At 36.5% G+C, this 20,157-nt stretch overlaps 2 protein-coding genes across 2 annotated transcripts in view; both read left to right on the top strand.

Moving 5' to 3' along the window:
• Positions 1-9,372, top strand: part of LOC107757342 (GEM-interacting protein-like) — a 19,066-nt gene extending 9,694 nt beyond the window's left edge. Inside the window, exons 7-19 of the mRNA XM_016574783.1 lie at positions 554-661; positions 747-827; positions 911-1,072; positions 1,981-2,118; positions 2,360-2,550; positions 3,648-3,754; positions 3,842-3,904; positions 3,983-4,072; positions 4,157-4,317; positions 6,110-6,286; positions 7,466-7,603; positions 7,937-8,139; positions 8,907-9,372. Coding sequence (XP_016430269.1) covers positions 554-661; positions 747-827; positions 911-1,072; positions 1,981-2,118; positions 2,360-2,550; positions 3,648-3,754; positions 3,842-3,904; positions 3,983-4,072; positions 4,157-4,317; positions 6,110-6,286; positions 7,466-7,603; positions 7,937-8,139; positions 8,907-9,372 — 2,085 coding nt within the window. The remainder of the gene's footprint in view (positions 1-553; positions 662-746; positions 828-910; positions 1,073-1,980; positions 2,119-2,359; positions 2,551-3,647; positions 3,755-3,841; positions 3,905-3,982; positions 4,073-4,156; positions 4,318-6,109; positions 6,287-7,465; positions 7,604-7,936; positions 8,140-8,906) is intronic.
• A 2,476-nt stretch (positions 9,373-11,848) lies between these two features.
• On the top strand, positions 11,849-15,903 carry LOC107757352 (LIM/homeobox protein LMX-1.2-like). Its single transcript, XM_016574794.1, has 3 exons — positions 11,849-12,003; positions 15,288-15,373; positions 15,513-15,903. Exons 1-3 carry the CDS (start codon positions 11,960-11,962, stop codon positions 15,698-15,700), a joined length of 318 nt encoding a protein of 105 aa, XP_016430280.1. The 5' UTR covers positions 11,849-11,959; the 3' UTR covers positions 15,701-15,903.
• Positions 15,904-20,157: the final 4,254 nt, after the last annotated feature.

Here is a 20,157-nt window from a genome sequence, read left to right as displayed (position 1 = left end):
ATGATTTCTGAAGATCATGTGACACTGAAGACTGGAGTAATGATGCTGAAAATTCAGCTTTGCATCACAGGAATAAATTAGATTTTAATGTATATAAAAATAGAAAAACCTTATTTTACATCATAATAACATTTCACAATATTACATTTTTTTCTGTATTTTTGATCAAATAAATGCAGCCCTGATGAGCATAAGAAACTCCTGTAAAAAACATAAAAAATCGTTCTGATCCCAAACTTTTGACCGGTAGTATATATAAACACACACAATTATTTTAATATTATTATATAGTCTTTTACAGAAAAAAATATATACATAAAAGTAGCAAAAATAAATGATGAAGGAAAGAAAGAAAGAAAGAAAGAAAGAAAGAAATCAAAGTTAAAAAGACTTTAATGTGACTTTCATGTAACAAAAAGATAAAAATACAATTTAATAACACCCTGGTGTCCCTGAACAAACACCTTAATGTAGCTGTTCTGTTGTCCTGTTGCATGAGGAACAAGGTTGTTTGCTGTCAGCCTTAATGCATGTGTTTGGACGCATTCCACAGGACATGATGCCTCTGCAGAGCATCTACACACAGGTGCTAGAACACGATCTGAAAAGCAGCACATCAGCCAAACAAACTGCTGAACTCATTCAACAGCGCTGCTACCAGGTGCTCCATCCATCTGAACAATGTTTACAACAAATACAAGAAATCTGAAACATAATATGTAACTTGTGGGCTATCTATCCCACAGGCTCTCTCGGCCAAGAAGAATGAAATCGACAAGTGGCGACGGGAATTCAAAGAGCAGTGGTCAAAAGAACAGAAGAGGATGGTCAGTTCATACTGCTGAGTTTGATGTGTATTTGTTGTGGTCAGCTTTTCCAGTAATGTGACTGATAATGTTATATGCGTCAGAATGATGCTGTGTCTGCGCTGAAGAGAGCAAGACAGCAATACCTGCAGCGCTGTGAGGAGCTGGAGAAGGCCAAAGCCATGACGGCCAAAGCTGAAGAGGACACGGGGGGTTACAAGACCCTGGATAGGAGGAGGAAGTCCAGAGATGACGCCCAAGCTAAGGTCATCTCGAGTATATGGCTCGTTCTATCATTTCACATCAACACAAAAGTACAAAAACAATAGGCTTTCTCGATAAAATTACTGTCTCGGTTTATATATTTCATCGGTATAACATATCTGCTAGTTGCCAAGCTTAAAGGGATAGTTTCCCCAAAAATTACAATTCTGCCATCATTTACTCGCCCTCAACTTGTACCAACCCTGTATGGCAGAATTTTCATTTTTTTTGGGTGAACTCTCCCTTTAATCATTAAACACCATCTTGATATTACAAGGAAAAGGATGTTTAACCTGGTCAACTGTTAAAGATAAACTGTATGCCACTACACACTCTGATTAAGTGCAAGTAGCACATATATTTAAAGGCCATTTTGTCTGTTCCATCATATGTACAGTGATTGTTTTAAACAAATAAAAAAAAATAATAATAATAAATTTTTTGCAGATATCCATATGATATTTTAGTTTACGGGGGGTTGTTCGATTAGTAACATAGTTGACAGAAATTTTGCAGACATAAGAAAAATAATTTGATTTTTCTGAAGTATTTAGTTTTAAAAAATAAATTTAAAGTTGATAATGTTGACTTTAACTTTTTTAAATTCTTCATTTTGAACTTGAGACCCGCTCGCTTCAAAAACTGCAATTTAAGTGACATCAAGACAATTTCAAGCAAACATACTGTGCACAAAATATTTATGTGAGATTATAATATGCCTTAATGAATAAAAATTATACTTCTGAAGAAAATTGTTAGAAAAAAATATTATTCTAATCAATGTATTTGAAATATAACCTAAACATTTCAGTGAGACTATTTAGGATTATTTCTTAACATATAAATGTGTGTTATGCCAATTATCATTTCTTCACTATGATATTCATCACTGTGCTTTGCTACTGTGCAGGTTACAGAGACTGAGATACTGTACAGGCAGTGTGTGAGTGAAGCAAACAACCATCAGAAAGAGCTGGAGAAGGTGAAGCGCAAAATCATCATCCACATTCGCAAGCTCATCTGTCAAGGAGACACTGTGCTAAAAGAGGTTGGTTCACCTTTAGAGGCACCTTAATAAGACAAGTAACCATCAATATACAAGACTGCCATATCTAGAGGCCGAAATATTATAGGGAGTGGGCTCTTTTGGTTTACACTCAGAATACCCTAGCAACCACGAAAACACTGTTGCAACTGCATTGTGAAAAACCTTTGTACAGGAAAGTTTGCATTATTTACATTCATCCATGGATTCTTGATTAAAGTCGTCTGTCTTATTCCTCTGTCAGGCAACGGTGAACATGTTTTATTACCAGCGGCAGCAGACTGAGCAGGTTCCTCTGGGCTACCAGAACTTAGAGCTGACCTGCAGGCCCTGTGAACCAGGTGAACCCTACCTGCAATACATCCTGGGAAAGCACCTGGCCGAACCGCCTCTCCAGAACTTCACATTTCAGGAGTTCATGCCTCAAAACAAGAGGTGAGGACACACAAGACTAACTTAGAAGTCGCAGGAAGTCAGTAGAATTTTTTTTTTTAAAGAAATTAATGCTTACATTAAGAAAAGACGAGTTAAATTAATCAAAATTGACTGTAAATAAACAGAAAGAGAAGATTCCATTTGAAATGTTGTTCTTCTTTTGAACGTTCTCTTCATCAAAAAATGCATCACTGTTTCCACAAAAGTATTAAGTAGCACAACTCCTTTAAACGCTGATAATAAGAAATGTTTCTTGAGCATTAAATCAGTATATTAGAATGATTTCTGAATGATCATGTGACACTGAAGACTGGAGTCATGATGCTGAAAATTCAGCTTTGCATCACAGGAATAAATAACATTATAAAATATATTAGATTAGAAAACAGATATTTTAAATTGTAATAATATTTCACAATGTAACAGTTTTTACTGTATTTTTATTCAAATAATGAAAAACTCTTACTGTCCACAAACTTTTGAATAGTGTGTGTGTGTGTGTGTGTGTGTGAATATATAGCCAAATTAGTATATGATACTATGTGAACCAAAGACTTAAACTACTTCAGTCTGTGTGCACTGAATTTATTTAATACACGAGTTTCACAATTTGAGTTGAATTACTAAAATAAATGAACTTTTCCACGACATTCTAATTTATTGAGATGCACCTGTAGTATAATTGAAGGCAAGATTTTGAGAAATCAAAAAATATTCCTGCGTAAATTCCAAGGTACTTCAATTATTCCATCGTAGATGTCCAAAAAGCCGAAAACATTTTATTTAAGTCCTATCTAACTTATTCTTATCACACAGCTAGTATTATGCATTAACATGGAAACATACACTTGTTTTTGTGTTTGCGTTTTGTCTTTTCGTTCTTTTTGAGATTTGCTAGGTTTTTTATTGTAACAGATATCAGCTTCATGTTCTTCAGCTGCATGAATCAGTTGCTAAAGCCCACTGAAGCTTATTGTGCACAGAACTGGATTGCCTGTAATCTCAGTCGACTAAAGCTCACTTCAAATGCAACCACATCATTTGAGTTGGATTTTGGTATATCCATTAAACAGCTGTTTATCCCTTTAATTTCACAGATCCCCACCAACAGGTCGACGTAAACAAAGCGCTGCTCCAAGTTACCAACAAGATTCATATGCGCTACCAGAGGAACTGAAACACAGCAGCAGTTTAGCAGATGGACGTATGTCTCCTCTCACGCATTTTCTTACATGTAACTCATCCAGATGAAGTGCACTTGAACATTTTCATGTGATTTGTTGATGTACAGGACGTCCCGGCCACAGTGACAGGGACAGCACTGGAGGAAGTCTTGAATCACTGTCCAGTCCAGGTAGGGAAAACCTCTTATGAACTTCTGAAGTAACCGTCCCATCTGTACATAGATTAGTAATATGTCTTCTCTCTGAAGCTCACGGGAACCGTAAGCTGCCCAAGGCCTCCTCCACGGGAACCATGTCTTCAGATGATCTTGATGAGAAAGACACTCTGCAAGAAGCAGGTGTGAGACGCTTTTCATCACTTACACTTTCTGCATTTTTACGGCTGACAGTGCAGTTGTTGACTCTTCTTCATGTGTGTGCAGAGAGCGAAGAGGGTTTGTCTGATAGCAATGGAATGACATGCAAACCACGAAATGCGTCACGTGCCGCACTGACCCACAGACTGAAAAAAATGAAGAGCAAGATGGTCAAGTGTAAGCAATGTGACAATTACATCTTGGTCAACGGGATCGAGTGCGAAGAGGTGAGTGTCAGAGAAGCGTGCGTAGCTTTTTGGTTAAAGATCTAAGCAATGAATTGAAGGCAGTACACTTTAACCATATTTCAAAGACAGTGGTCCCTTTTTAACATTCTGTTGACAATAAGTAATGTTGCACCTGCATGTCTACTAACGGTCGTCAAAATATTAGTAGACTGTTTGCTTAATATCTGCTAACTCTTTATTGTCATGGTCTCACAACAGACATTCTACTGACTATAAGTAACTTTTGCAAGTACATGTCAACTTATTCCAACCCTAACCCTACCAGTCTACTAATACTCTACTAATACTCTAATAAGAGTTAGTAGACATGTAGGTGCAACGTTACTTTTAGTCAACAGAATATGTTAAAGGGACCATCAAAATAAAGTGAAACCGACAATAGATGTAATTGTGAATTTACATATAAAGATGTACCTAAATCCTACTTAACTGGGTAGAAAAAAATACTCTTTAAGTTTAACTAATTGCATTTAATACAAATTATAGTTTACAATATACAATAAAAATACAAAATATAATACATTTTGATTTAACTGTAAATAACATACAGTTAAGTCTGAAACCATTAGATTCAGTTTGCACTTAAGTATATTAAAGTATTTTTAAAAGAATGCTAAAATCTTCCTTTTTTAGAAATTGTAAGTCATTGATTACTATTATAAAATACAATATATTTGGAGTTCATTGCTATATACTCATACATATACATATATATATATATATATATATATACACAAAAATATTTGTTTTTCAAAGTGTATGATTACTAAACAATGTTTTTTTTATTATTATGGGTAGAGTAGGCAAAAAATTAGGATGAAAAAAATAAATTATATTTGAAACTGAATATGAAATCTTGAAGTTTCTACAGAATCAAATCAAATAATCTCAGAGCTAATGGTAGGTCTGTTGTGAAAGGTTTTATAATACTGCTAGAAAGGTTTTTATTCAGAATCACGTTTAAGTGAAATATTTTGTAATGTATCACAATTTTAGATTTTAGATTTTTTTGTCTTACGCCAAGTTAAAAATGTTTTATATGTGACCCTGGACCACAAAACCAGTCTTAAGTCGCTGGGGTATATTTGTAGCAATAGCCAAAAATACATTGTATGGGTCAAAATTATTGATTTTTCTTTTATGCCAAAAATCATTAGGATATTAAGTAAAGATCATGTTCCATGAAGATATTTTGTAAATTTCCTACTGTAAATATATTAAAACTTTATTTTTGATTAGTAATATGCATTGCTAAGAACTTCATTTGGACAACTTCAAAGGCGATTTTCTCAATATTTTGATTTTTTTGCACCCTCAGATTCCAGATTTTCAAATAGTTGTATCTCGGCCAAATATTGTCCTATCCTAACAAACCATACATCAATGGAAAACTTATTTTAGCTTTCAGATGATGTATAAATTTCAATTTTGAAAAATGGACCCTTATGACTGGTTTTGTGGTCCAGGGTCACATATAATAATTTAAAATTCTATGGATTATGATGCTGACCTTTTGTTTGCCATGTAAAAATCATTGATGCTAACATGGCGTTAAAAAATTAATAAACAAACAGAAAATAAATGGGATTTTTACTTGGTGAACCCAAATATTGTGCTCTATTGTTGAGACATTTAACCTCAGTTTACTTCTGGTGATGTACTGTAAGTAGCTGGATATGACTAACTAGTTAATAAAAGAAAAGAGCCATTCCTTATCTCACTGTGCACTGGTCAGAACATGGCAGACTGACAGCTGCTCCTCTCTTGCCAGTGTGGCCTTGCAGTCCACAGGAAGTGCCTGGAGGTGTGCCAGATGGAGTGTGAGCACAGGAGAGGCTTCATCTTTGGGATGGAGATCTCCCTTCTGCCCAGAGAGAGCCAAGACTCTGTGCCCTTCGTTGTCCTGCGCTGCACTGAAGAGATTGAGAGCAGGGCTCTCGGAGTCCAGGTAGGAACTCAGTACATGGATATTATAATGTTGTGAAGAGATGATGGTGCTTGATAAAGTCGCAATGAAATGGAAGTACCAACAGATCTTTTCTTCCGTATTGTTATGCACACAATTGTATTGTATTGATATGTATCAGATTATCGAAAAAGATCTGATCATAAATGTAGGACAGGACTTGGATCTGTGCATTGGTTTTTGATTAAATGTTGAGATGTGGCCGTAGCAGGGGCGGGTTTAAGAGGTCTAAATGATTGGAGAAGTCCTGCATATGTCACCTGGGAGTCGTTTTCACCAGAAGTTCCAGTTATGACATTCTGATTAAAGATCATGAGGTCAAATAAAAATAATAATAATAATAATAATATCACATTAAGATCTATAGCATGCGTTTGCGTTTAGGCTGAATTTTTGGCAACCACGGAACTTTAGGCAACTAGTGAATTGTAATTTGCCTATATTTGCTACAGATATGAAGGACACCTCCAATCATGTGACTTGTTGAGGAGGGATGAGCTGTTACTTTAAGGAATTATATTTACAGTTTTCACTTTGCAAATGATAAAACAGGCTACAAATACCATAGACTTGCACTGAAGGCCCCCGAGCCAAATCTATAGACCAGAATATCATAGAGAACATACACAACTACAATGCATAGATTTTTACCCCGATTTGCAGTCTAGATGAGTCAATGCTAGTTGCCGAAAGTCAGAGTCAGTCTGCAGGTTTTGGTTAGTTGGAGTTGACAGATTTCACAGAAAATCACATTGTTTCTGATGGACACACACTCTTTGATTTTTTTGGTTCATACTATGATTTAGTCCAATGAAGGATATCAAACATGTTTGATATTTTGTGCAGATTTTCCAACACCTTGTTTTTTATTTGTCATGCGTTTCCTGTGACATGTTTGTCGTGGTCGGAAAGACTTGGTGATCCTTGGTCATTTCTCTGTAACCATTCACAAAGTCGCCTAGTGCTTTAAAATCTGTAACGATTTTAAAAGTTGTGTAGTGTGCAGAGCAGTTGAAGGCCTCTCAGAAGAATATCTAAGTAGCTGCATCATGCACACTAGCACCATACCAGCAAATGTTGCGTGGGCAAAGACCACTCAAACTTTAAGAAAATGAAATAACCTAATTGTCTTCGATCTCTTGTTCTTTTCTCTATATCTAGGGAGTTTACAGAATCAGTGGATCCAAACCTCGCATTCTGAAGTTATGTCAGGCCTTTGAAATCCAGAAAGACCAAGTTGACCTTGGTGACCTCTCACCGCATGACATCACCTCCGTACTCAAGCATTTCTTCAAAGAGGTAAAACACACACACACACATAAAAATAAAAACGTAAAATTGAAGTAAAGTAATTCAAGTAATCTCAATTATTTTGACATTGTTGAGCGCTGTTAGACTGCAGAGCAGCCTGAATTTTAACTTTCAAAACTTACTGTTATAACAACAACAAACAGAGTGGTATGTAATGCAGTGCAGCTGAGCAGCATGAAGAATATCACATATTGGGGGGGGACAATTTGGCCATTTCTATTTTGGGGCCTTGGGGGTAGATGCTTGTATCCCTCAGTGTCTATTGTGGATACGACCCTGCTTAAAACATATAACGTAACACCCAGTCTTCCTCTTTCACAGCTTCCGGAGCCTTTACTCACCTTTGACCTTTACAACGACTTCATCAATGTGGGTAAGGAGATTCAGAGGCTTAGTGAAAAGGACCATGTTGCCGAGACTGCTGGGATTGTGGAGAGTATTGTGGTCAAACTCAGAGAGCTCATCGGACGACTGCCTTTGTGTAACTACAACGCAGTGCAGCACATGATAGCCCACTTGACCAGGTACCATACTGTGTGAAATCACATTACAGTGTTTTCTAAAATTGCACTAAAATTAGCAAAATACTTAATGTGTGTCTCAAATCAGCTCATTCTTCTGAACACTAGCAAAGATTGTCACCCAGCAAACTTTGTCAGTCATAAAACAGTGCCCTAAAGAGCACTTAAACACTAATTATAAAATGCTTTCTTCAGTAAAATTTCTCCTCTCTTAGAATCCACTGCAGTATATGTTACATGGTCCATGTTTACATTACAGTGCAACATCATTCCTAAGTTTCCACTTTTGTATAGATGGCAATGAAATTGAAAGACTTTCACCTGTTTAGGTGTTCAGCTCAGGGTTATTGTCGTTAACTAAAATGGAAACCATTAAAAAAAAAAGTTTTGGCTAGTTGCCAAAGCAACATTTCTCATTTTTGTTTAGTTTACCTAAAATAACTCAAACTAAAACCAAAATAAAAATTAATAAACACTATATAGACATTAAAAAAATGACAAAAACACAGCAAAATAACTAAAAGTTTAACTAAAATTAAAATGAAAACATAAAATATACAAATAAAAACTAATTCAAAATATTAATAAAAACTATAATAGTATCTCATATATACTAAAATAACACTAGTTCAGCTACTTGTAATTGTTTTGACAGTATTTCATTTTTTAGATTTAGAATATTTTTCAATATGGTATTACTCATAGCAAAGTAATACCAGTCGGATGGTAGATGGTAGTTCGCTACCAATCCGTCACTTTCTTCTCTTCAGGGTTGCAGAACATTTTGAAGACAACAAGATGTCTCCAGGAAACCTGGGCATTGTGTTTGGCCCCACTCTCCTGCGGCCCCTAGTGTCAGGAGACGTGTCGATGATCGCTCTACTGGAAACCAGCTATCAGGCTCTTCTCGTGGAGTTCATGATCTCACACTATGACCAAGTATTTGGTCCCGCAACAAGATCCAGCACGCCTCCCACGGCCCCCCTCCCAGACACCCCTCCCAGAGCCTCATGTCCCTTGTCTCCTGCCAGCAGTTCCTCTCAGGACCCTGAAGCCTCAGCCAGGGAACGTCCACGCTCACTGGAGGTAGGCAATAAGAACTCGACTTCACGCAATCAGCAGCTCCACACCAAGTCAAATAAACACAGGCCGTGCTTTAAGCTGGCTGTTGTCATGACGATGCTAAAAGCTCACCTCAGGTGGACGTGCTCATGCAGGCGACAGAGTTCATCTTGATCTGCTTGAGCCTCTCTTGCACCGCTTGGCCCTTAATTGTCCCGCCGTGCCTGTGGAAAGGCCTGGAGGGATTAAACGCTTGTTCTGTGAAGATTACTTTTGCTTGCTTGTGTGCTTGTGCTTATGTTAGAGCCTTACCCCTGTTGCACTCTGCTTTAGCTCCTCACCGAGTTGTTTACTACAGGAAAGCCTGGAGGATGCTAATAGTTATGCTATTAGACTAGTCTCCTCTATCTGGAACAGTTTAACCATATAAGAATTTCTCATTAGCAAGAACCAAACAAAAGTTCAGAAGGTCAAAGTTTTCCACTCGTTAAGATTGTTTAGTAGTTTAGCTGCAAATAGTCTCACACAAATACCATAGAACTGAACCAGCATATTTAAAATTGCTAACACTGATCGGCAGATATATAATAGTATAATAAATTGGTAACACTTTACAATAAGGTTCATTAGTTAACATTAGTTAACTATTTTAGTTAACATGAACTAAGCAAGAACAATACTACATTTATTCATCTTAGTTAATGTCAATTCCAACATTTACTAATGCATTATTAAAATCAATAGTTGTGCTTGTTAAGTAAGGGATAATGTACATCCAGCCGGTTGTTATCTCAGAATAAACCACAACAGGGTGATCGGGTCTTGTATCAGCCTGAAGGGGTTTATTCTGAGATAACAACCGGCTGGATGTACATTATCCCGCTTATTACACGGCTAAAAAGATTAGTTTTTACCATATATGTTAAAATTAATGCTGAAGTCTTCCATTGTAACACGCGGTGGTTAAGTGTTTTCAGTCACAAGATGGCGCCAGACAGTCAACGATAGCGGAGTGACTCGTTAAGCATATAAGTAGAAACTTGAAAACAGTTGTGCTGCTTAATATTTTTGTGGAAACCATGATCTATTTTTTTAATTCTTTGATTCTTCAATAATAGGCTAATTAATGTTTAGTCAGATTTTGTCTGCGCTGTAATATAGAGCTCTACTCTGTAATAACTTTAGAACGCCACTAAAATGATAAATTAAATAATGTTTAACAGATCTTTAGTTTTAAAGTTGGAAATTAGTTAAGCCTAGTAGTTAAAAATGTCATTAATTCAAGTTCAATTAATTCAAGTTCTTGCATATCGCCTCAGTGAAATAGTGAAATTCGCCTCAACAGTCTTTATTTAATTCGTTTAAGAATTAATCTTTAATAATAATAATAACAACAATCTGGTTATCGCAAGCAGCAGTGATTGGCCCATACTGAAAAGCGTTGAGGAAAGTAACATTTACCACGTGAGATCGCCGTAAACGTCGCCTCTGCAGCGATCTGCACAATATATCTAAATACCAGGAGAAACTGGACACTGAGGAGTCACACAATGAGACGTTTCATTATTATCAGTGGGGAGAATTATTATTTCGAGCACATCAGGGCCTGACCACTTTATAATGTTATGCGCTAACTGTCAATCTACCTGCTTATTATTTGTATTTCATATAGGCCTAACTTTAGCCCAGGGGTTCTCAACTCTGGCCCTCGAGGTCCACTGTCTTGCAGAGTTTAGTTCCAACTTTAATCAAACTCACCTGCCTGTAACTTTCTAGTAATCCTACAGAGCTTGTTCGGGTGTGTTTGATCAGGGTTGGAGCTAAACTCCGCAGGAAAGTGCATAATATGTAATAACAGGCATGGAGCCACGATTTGGCCACTAGATGGCAGACGCGACGCGCGTGGACATGGATGCGCATTCCATTTGACGAAATTTTCGAGTTAGAACCTTTTAGCTCTTAATTGAGCATATTAATTACTTCAAAAATGACCTGAACGTCCACGTTAGACATAGTTTTGTCAGCAGAACTGTATAAAGTAAGTATTATTCCACTGTAGCTCTTGACACGGCTATATTAGACTACAAATTCACAGGCTACTTCTGTTATTGCCCAAGATTTTTGTGTTAAACATATATTCTAAATGTTTATTTATACGTTTATATTATTTAAGCTATATACAGACTACAAGTACAAATTACACATTTGATAATGTACGCACATTATGCTGAATGGTGGCTGATTTCAACCGTAACGTTACCTTCACATCTTGAACTTCATTTGCTTGTAACTTATAGACCAATATTAGAATATACGCTCAGAAATATGTCTTTCATCTTAAGTCTGATGATCTTTACCTGAAGTCTGAGATTATTATACATAGCCTATGATGTATGGAACTTGCCAATCTATTTGTTTATAGCAGCATATCATATCAGTCAGAAAGTAAACTGTTTCTCTGAAGCAGAAAGAGCGAGATACTCGGTGCCAGATTCAATAGACCAAATCTACTTTGTAAATGCACGTTTTTTTTTCTTTTTCTTTCATCTTCTCGCACCCCTCCTTGTTGTTTCCTAGCTTCCTCCAGCAGTCATAATTGTGCGCGCGCAGCCCGAGTCTTCACTCCATCACATAAAGCGTGCGCCTGAACATCTCACACAGTCTGGCGATGCTTTTGCGCCACTGCGTGCATTTTGGACTATAACACTAAAGTTTGCCTTCTGGAGCACTGGTGCCCGTCCTCTTCTTCAAAGGTATTTTGATGTTACCTACAGAAATCTCAGGAGGAGTGTGTTTCAGCGCTAGGTAAGTTCACGGGACGCATAAGCAGGTCTGAGCATCACCTACAATCATCACACAAATGATAGGCTACTTGAACTTTTCTTAGTGCGTTCACATAGAGACCTGCATGATAAATTCTCATGACTTTGATAACACTTTTACATATATATATAGGCTATAGTCTGTATTGTCTGCTGTAGCCTAATCTACATTTTAGGCTACAGAAATGCGAAGTTTTGCTGCGCTGGTGTTAATTAATTTGTTTATACATTAATTTATTTGCATCTAACTTTTATGTCTGATACTTTGAGTAAAACCTTAGCCTGTATTTTATGAGTTCAGAATTTAAAAAATAACCTTTACAAAAATCTACACTTCCCACAAGGACGTCTTGTCAGCATGTGTAATTGTGCACAAATAATTTAAAATGTCAGATTTTTAAAAAAATAGGTAACTCTGTACGGTACTTGAGTGAAATACAGCCACAATTTAGTTTCTGTAGCCTAAGTTTATAGATGGATTGGTTTCGAGTAAAAAATTAGGATCAAACTGATGTCTTAGAAAGCACCGCTATTTCACACATAAGCAAAACACTCTATTGATATCGTTCATATTTACGTTTGCACTTTATATCACGTCGCAGAGCACTGATATTTCTTGTCATGGAGCATCTTCGAATATAAATTAACACTAAACTTTAATTTAAACAATGAAATGAACGCACATCGATATAAACTTTAATTTAAACAATGAAATGAACGCACATCAAAATATCATATCATGAATTCATCAATTGCATCCGTTTAGTCTCGTAAAGGAATGAGTGTTTATACTAGCTACGAATGATAAGTTGATTTTTTTTTCTGTCAAACATAAGCCTAGATCAGCCGCAATTCACATCGATATAAACTTTAATTTAAACAATGAAATGAACGCACATCGATATAAACTTTAATTTAAACAATGAAATGAACGCACATCAAAATATCATATCATGAATTCATCAATTGCATCCGTTTAGTCTCGTAAAGGAATGAGTGTTTATACTAGCTACGAATGATAAGTTGATTTTTTTTCCCTGTCAAACATAAGCCTAGATCAGCCACAATCATTATAACATGTTCCCTTTATACGACGACAATTGGGCTATATAGCCTATGTAGTCTACGTAAATTTAACAGACAGTATTAAAATATATTTTTGATCACATGTAGCATATAGCTCCGTAAAAATAAATAATTTTTAAAAATATATGAATAAAATGTTCATACTTCCACGACACCGCGAATATATTCCTCAGTGAGACTGATGACCCGTTATTAACTCCCGTATTTTTTAATAATCAAACTCATGCAATCAACTGCATTATTAATGGGGAAAGAGATCAGACACGCAGCGTGTGATGAGAAAAAAAGACTTCAAATTCACCTTTAAATTTCCAGGCAAGGGGTTTTTCATAAGCAGAAATAAACGTAGTAATAATAATAATTATGGACTAATAATTTAATCACCAACAAAAATAAAAAACACATCCTAAATATTCTAAAAGCAGTAGGCAATAAAATACAGAAGAGTTTTTCAGTCATATCATAGCCTATTACTTCAATGAGTGTAAATCTCAAATATAGGTGAAAGCTTAATTCTAAATTACAATGATCAAAGCTTTAATCACGACCGTCATCCCTTATTATTTCATAGGCAATAGGCTTCCTGATTTAAATCTGACGGCGACGGCACTGGACCGGGAAATATTTGATGATTTTGTGTTTGCGTTGTTTCGTTTAGGCAGATATAGGCTACCGAAGCCGCGCGCCTTACTAGCGGATAATTCACCTGCAAGAGCTCCTAAAACACATGCCTGAGCACAAAACACCTCCAGTCCTTCTCACACACATTCATTAAACACTTCCCTTTTATATAGTGAGATAAAATAAAAGAGGTTATGTCTTAATTAAAACAGATAAGAGAGAAAGCGTATGAAGAATAGGCTACACTGTAAATAAATGTTACATTTACGGTAAAAAACAAAAACATTTTTCCAAGCATTACGAGATTACGTTTATATTGTAGCCTGCTGTTCCTGACTTTACATGTCATTAAATCATATCATATCAGTAGGCCTATAGCCTAGCTATATACCAACATATATATTCCTATATTTCTAAAACCTGAGAATAACGGCGACTTAAGTTCAACAAAACTTCTCCAGCAATCGTGACAATTGATAGGCTAACATAAAAACGCTGACACGAACACTAAACACCTTAACTGTTACACACATGACTAAAATACTGTAGTAAACATGAAATAAACTACATGCAATGCCATTAAAAACACTCCTATACATAACCGATAACAAAATAACTATAAATATTCAAATGAAACATAAACTTAAACAAATGTGATGCTTCATGAAAGGAATTCTGGGCACGCCCCCTTTCCACCGTAAGTTACAAGACAATTATAAAAACATAATTTAAGCATTATAAATGTCAACATTATAACGTAAAAGTATGTGGTAACACTTTACAATAAGGATCATTAGTTAACATTAGTTAGTTAACATGAACTAAACATGAACAATACTTCTACAGCATTTAGGCTATTAATCTTATATAATTAACGTTAATTATAACATTTACTTAATTATAATATAACATTTTAACAAAAGTTGTGCTTGTTAACATTAGTTAATGCACTGTGAATTAACATGAAGATTAGTAAAAGATTACTAAATACTGTAATAAATATATTGTTCATTGTTTGTTCATGTTAGTTAATACATGAACTAACATTAACTAATGGAACCTTATTGTAAAGTGTTACCAAGTATATGTACCTTTTTAAGGTTAAATATAATATACATTGTATCTGCAAATTACAGTGTAAACCGTTTCTACTTGTAAAATCTTTTTTACAGTAATATTACATGTAATGTTATTTTTAAAATATATTTTTAATTGTATATGGTAGGGTAACTTACGGTCAACATTTTTTACCATAGAAACCATTTTTATTAAAACTATTAACATATTTTAGAGTGCACATTAAAAACGGGCCCACACTGCAGCTGATTTTGGCTTTTACTGATGAAACTAATGATGCTCTGTTTCCTCACAGATTATGCTGCAAATATTTTCAGTATTTTCACAGTAACATTACATTACAGTGTGCTTTTTACCCACAATATGTGTAAATATAATAATAAATATGATAATAACATTGAGCAATCATAAGCAGCTTACAATAATTCCATATTAACACAGACTGATTGCCGTCTTTATATGTACGTCTTTGTTGTTTTTCAGTCAGCACTCCAAAGAAGGAAGACACGGAATGAAAACAGAAGAAAACCAGTCATGTCTTCAGCAGGCCCCCTCCGCCACACCTTACGGTGAGACCCTTATTCTTCATTTATCATTTCTTAATCTTTCCATATTAATATCAGTGCTGTAATGTGTGTGCCTCGAGTCCCTCATGGTACATTTGTGTGTGTCCTGTCAGCTGACACCTGTTCTGTTCTTCTCCACCAGAGCACGTGGGAGGAGGTGAGGTGTGTGCAGGGTGCGAGTCTCCCATCGCGGACCGCTTCCTCCTGCGCGTCAATGAACTGTCCTGGCATGAGACGTGTGTCAAGTGTGCGGTGTGTCGCAGCGCGCTGAGCGGGACCTGCTATTGTCGGGATCGCTTGCTTTACTGCAAGCATGATTACGAGAAGTAAGACAGTTCAATATGCAGCGTGTGCCTGTATACACTCCATCAAAGCCCTAGTATGGCAAAACATCCCATTTTCTGCGTAGATTAACGTGAAGTACACCAGAACATTCCCCTAATCTCTCTGCAAATGCCTCATGGGTGTGTTGATCTTCTGATCATGCTGATGCTCTGTTGTGGAATATAAGGAACTTTGGTTACACTTTATTTTAAGGTATTGCAATTGCAGTGTACATGCTTACTATAGATTTAGGGTAAGATTTAGGATTGGTTGCTATACTATTGTATATTGTAGTTGCTATAGTGTGCTATATTACTATAGTAAGTACATATAATGTATAACAAGGACACTGAAAAATAAAGTGTTGCGGGAATTTCCGTTAGAATGTGTAGTTAAATATTGGTGATGGTAGCTTTAGTTGATGTATGAGGAAGGATGTAGGTTCAAAACTGCTTCTTAAAGGCACAGTTCAACCAAAAACAGACAATTCTGTGATCATTAGGTTTGTTTACTAATTTTCATACATCGGAATGAATCCAATCTGATTTCATATTCTGAAAGTTCAGTTTATATGAACCCTAAATGTTGCAATCCGGTTCATATATTTGATTACATGTGCATTACATGTTTTCCAAACAAAACCTCAGCGCATGCAGCGCTACCTCGGGTATAATTGTCATTTTTGCCTTTTTTTAGGAAATATTCAGTCTCCTGCACTGATTAGTTTGTAAGACATAAATAAGCATAAGCAGTGACGCCAAAGGTATTTTTGAATCCGACTGAAAAAATAGATTTGAGCATTTACATGCTTTGTTTTCCTTATGATTGGTTTATTTTAGCTTTTGATTGGCTTATTTTATTTACACCACCCATTTCAATCTGATTTTAAATTCCATGCAGATCGTCATTCAGAACGTATCTATTTATTTACTCACCCTCATCTTATACCAAACCCAGATTCAGTTTTTTTTTGTTTTGTTTTTTTTCTGTGGGGAAACAAAGGAGAAATGTGAAGAACCAGAAAAAACATTCATATGACTCGTGCACCAAGTCTTTGGAATGACATGATGCGGAAATAATGGCAGAATTGACATTTTTGGGTGAACTATCCCTTTAACTGCTGGTTCTCTGATGAATCATTCTGTATCAGTTTGGGTCAGAGGGAGATTCCGAGAAACCATAATTTCCCAGTGACATCAGCAGGAGTGCGGACAGTTGAAGGACGATTTTGTGGCCTGTTATCACTGTTGTGAGAAGTGTCAGACACCATTGAGTAGTGTGGACACTCCCTCTGTTGCTGACATCTGGAGGCCAACCGAAAGGAATAAGACGGACAGGAGAGAATAAAAGAGGATAGAAAAGTTAGCAGTCAGTATTCCCAAAGGGAATATAAAATAATTCTATATATGTTCCCGGAAAGATAGATCACCTGAGATCCAGGACTGTTTCAGGGTATGAAATTACCATACTAACTGCTTTTCTTCAAACCGTTGAAGAAAAATGGGACCATAGATTTGATAATAGTTTTGCATGGGTGCTTGCAGCAAGGATGTCATAATGAGGGTAAAAGTGATCAACGATTACAAATGAGATGGCTGTTCTGGGATCAGAGCACAGTGAGACTGTTCTTGTGCAAGCTGGTGCTGTTATTCCCTTGAGCTTGGTCAGTTTGTATTATTTGAATTCATTTATCATTTACAGTACATTCAAGACAGCCCTTTTCACGATATGGTGGAGTTTCCTTTAGAGATTTAAGTTTTTCTCATTCTGTAAGTAAAGAAAGTAAGAAAGGTATAAGCATTCCTGTTGCACTTTGATGCTAATGTCTCGTTTGCAGATATTATTTGTGAATATTGAGACTGCATGGTATGTGGTGTATTTGTGGAGGAGACTTGGCACACTCTTTAGTGGGTGACCTTGAGTGAATCCACAACAATATCTCCCTGTGTTCTCCGCTGTCTGTCCGTCAGCACCCACCACTCCTGCGCCTTTACCAGTGCTCCATCTACAGCAGGTGTGCGCTCCATTTTTGGGGTGCCAAGGAATCTTTGATGGTGTAAAAAAAAAAAAAAAAAGGAATTTGAGCAACAACAAAAAAAATACTATCTTGAGCTGACATTCTACTGTAAAAATATATTGTCAAGTGATGTGAAACCATACATTTCCTAGTTACGTTAAATTAAAGAAAATATTATTTAAAATAACTGAATCATTACACCAGCAAAATTCATTTTTAAAAATCAGGTGAGGTAGAAATAGCCACACTCTTAAAAATAAAGGTTCCAAAAGAGGTTTTTCACTGTGATGCCATAGAAGCACCTTTTTTGGTTCCTCAAAGAACCTTTCAGTGAACATTTTTAAAAAGAACCATTTTTTATTAGTGGGAAGAACATTATAATAATCTAAAGAGCCTTTTTCCACTATAAAGAATATATATATATATATGTGGAAATAATATATGTGGAATGGAAAAATTCTTTGGGTGTTAAAAGTTCTTTATAAAGAGGAAGTCGTGGCCTAATGGTTAGAGACTCGTAACCCAAAGGTTGCGGGTTCGAGTCTCGTACCGGCAGGGATTGTTGGTGGGGGGAGTGAATGTACAGCGCTCTCTCCCACCTTCAATACCACGACTGAGGTGCCCTTGAGCAAGGCACTGAACCCCCAACTGCTCCTCGGGCGCCGCAGCAAAAATGGCTGCCCACTGCTCCGGGTGTGTGTTCACGGTGTGTGTGTGTTCACTGCTGTGTGTGTGCACTTTGGATGGGATAAATGCAGAGCACTAATTCCGAGTATGGGTCACCATACTTGGCCACATGTCACGTCACTAAAACCATAGATGCCTATCAAGGACTTTTATTTTTAAGAGTGCACTTAAAGTCAACATTAAATGGCATTCACATCCCATTTTAGTTTCCTATTATGACATGTTTCCAAGTGAAACAGGGTATTCAATGAGAAAAAAAGATGTAGGACAAGGAGCTGTAGCTGTAGCTTAGCATAGATCATTGAATCTAATTAGACCGTTCAGGCACTGCGTAATATCAGTGCGCCTGCTGCACCCATGGTACGGCAGCAAAGTTCCTTGATTATTACGCCGGAATGAGAGTATAAGTTCCTAGCCATATCGGCCTAGAAAATCACAACTTTTCATTTTCCGTCGGTCTTAGTACACGATGTAACTACAGAAAAATATAAAAACTCTTTGGTAATTTTTGAGCGAGATGCTAACAGTCTAATCAGATTCAATGATCTATGCTAAGCTACAGCTAAAAGTGCTACCGCCAGACCCGAAGATCAACTAAATGGATTCGAAAATGGTAAAACTCAACTGTTTAACTCTAGGGGAGTTGGAAAATGAGCCTATTTTCAAAAATAGTGGAGTGTTCCTTTAAGCAGACTAAATGATTGGAGAAGTCCGGCATACGTCAACCAAAAAGAAGTCTGTAATTTCACTGGAAGACCGAGTTATGAAATTTTGATTAAAAAATTCAATTTTTTTTAATGGAATCATATGCATGAATGAATTGTTCACAATAAAAAATCAAAAACATGCATTTAGAAAATAGGTAAATTTTCATTTCATGCCAACTTTGGATCACATAAAGTGGAAGTTAAAAACCAAAATGTAAGGTGTTGTGAACAGGGATTTATTTCAGATGACATTTTAATGAAATATTATTAAGAACAAACATTTTTCACTTTAAATAATTTACACAATAAGAACGAACATGCGAACAGCGTCAGTTTGAAGATCACAACTGTATGATGATTCCTCACGACACTTATGTTCCTGATGTTCTCGTCATCAGAAATCTGATTTGTAATTTGTTATTTTGTTTTCAGAATTGTGATTTGCTTTGCACTTCACGGCCACCGCAGACTTCATTTACTATTCAGTTTTCAATCATTCCAGCAACATCTACACACTTACCGAAACCAAACTCAAAGGCAAGCCCCTATTCATTAAACCCACAAACATTTGCTAACATCCCTAAAATGGTCAAATTCTCTCCATCACTGTCTTCCTGGCTGACTTCAACACACACAGCCATCAGATAACCATGCAGCCCAGCCTAGTGAAACCAGTCCCAGACAAATAAAAGCTCTCAGCCCCAGGGTACGGTGCTTGGATCCCTAGCAGAAAATTAGACTAGCGAGGGTCTCAGAGGCCTATCAGAGCGGAGACAGGGGAGCGGATATTTAAGATGCGCTCAAGTTTAATAGATCACTCTGCGGGGTGGGAAACAGAACGAAAACAGCCCCCAGTGTGTAAAGAGATGCCAGTGACAACGAAAAATCACGAATGAGAGCTCTTTAATATCTCACTTGTTTCTCCTAGCATGAAGTCTCATGCTTCTCAGACCCAATAATATCATGAGTCTTACTGTCTTTTAGTATTTTAGAAGCGGTCTCAAAAATGTCCTGAACTGTGCCTGGATTTGCCAAAATATCAAAGTCTGCAA

This window comes from Sinocyclocheilus rhinocerous, unplaced genomic scaffold, assembly GCF_001515625.1.
Source record: "Sinocyclocheilus rhinocerous isolate Xijiao unplaced genomic scaffold, SAMN03320098_v1.1 scaffold383, whole genome shotgun sequence".
Taxonomy (NCBI): domain Eukaryota; kingdom Metazoa; phylum Chordata; class Actinopteri; order Cypriniformes; family Cyprinidae; genus Sinocyclocheilus; species Sinocyclocheilus rhinocerous.
This window is presented reverse-complemented; position numbering and strand designations above follow the sequence as displayed.

Bases quoted from the DNA above. Each gene is read 5' to 3' on its own strand.
- LOC107757352 (XM_016574794.1), top strand. From the start codon at position 11,960: ATGTTACCTACAGAAATCTCAGGAGGAGTGTGTTTCAGCGCTAG. The intron at 12,004-15,287 runs GTAAGTTCACGG...GTTGTTTTTCAG, and splicing joins GGAGTGTGTTTCAGCGCTAG to TCAGCACTCCAAAGAAGGAA. The intron at 15,374-15,512 runs GTGAGACCCTTA...CTTCTCCACCAG, and splicing joins CCCCTCCGCCACACCTTACG to AGCACGTGGGAGGAGGTGAG.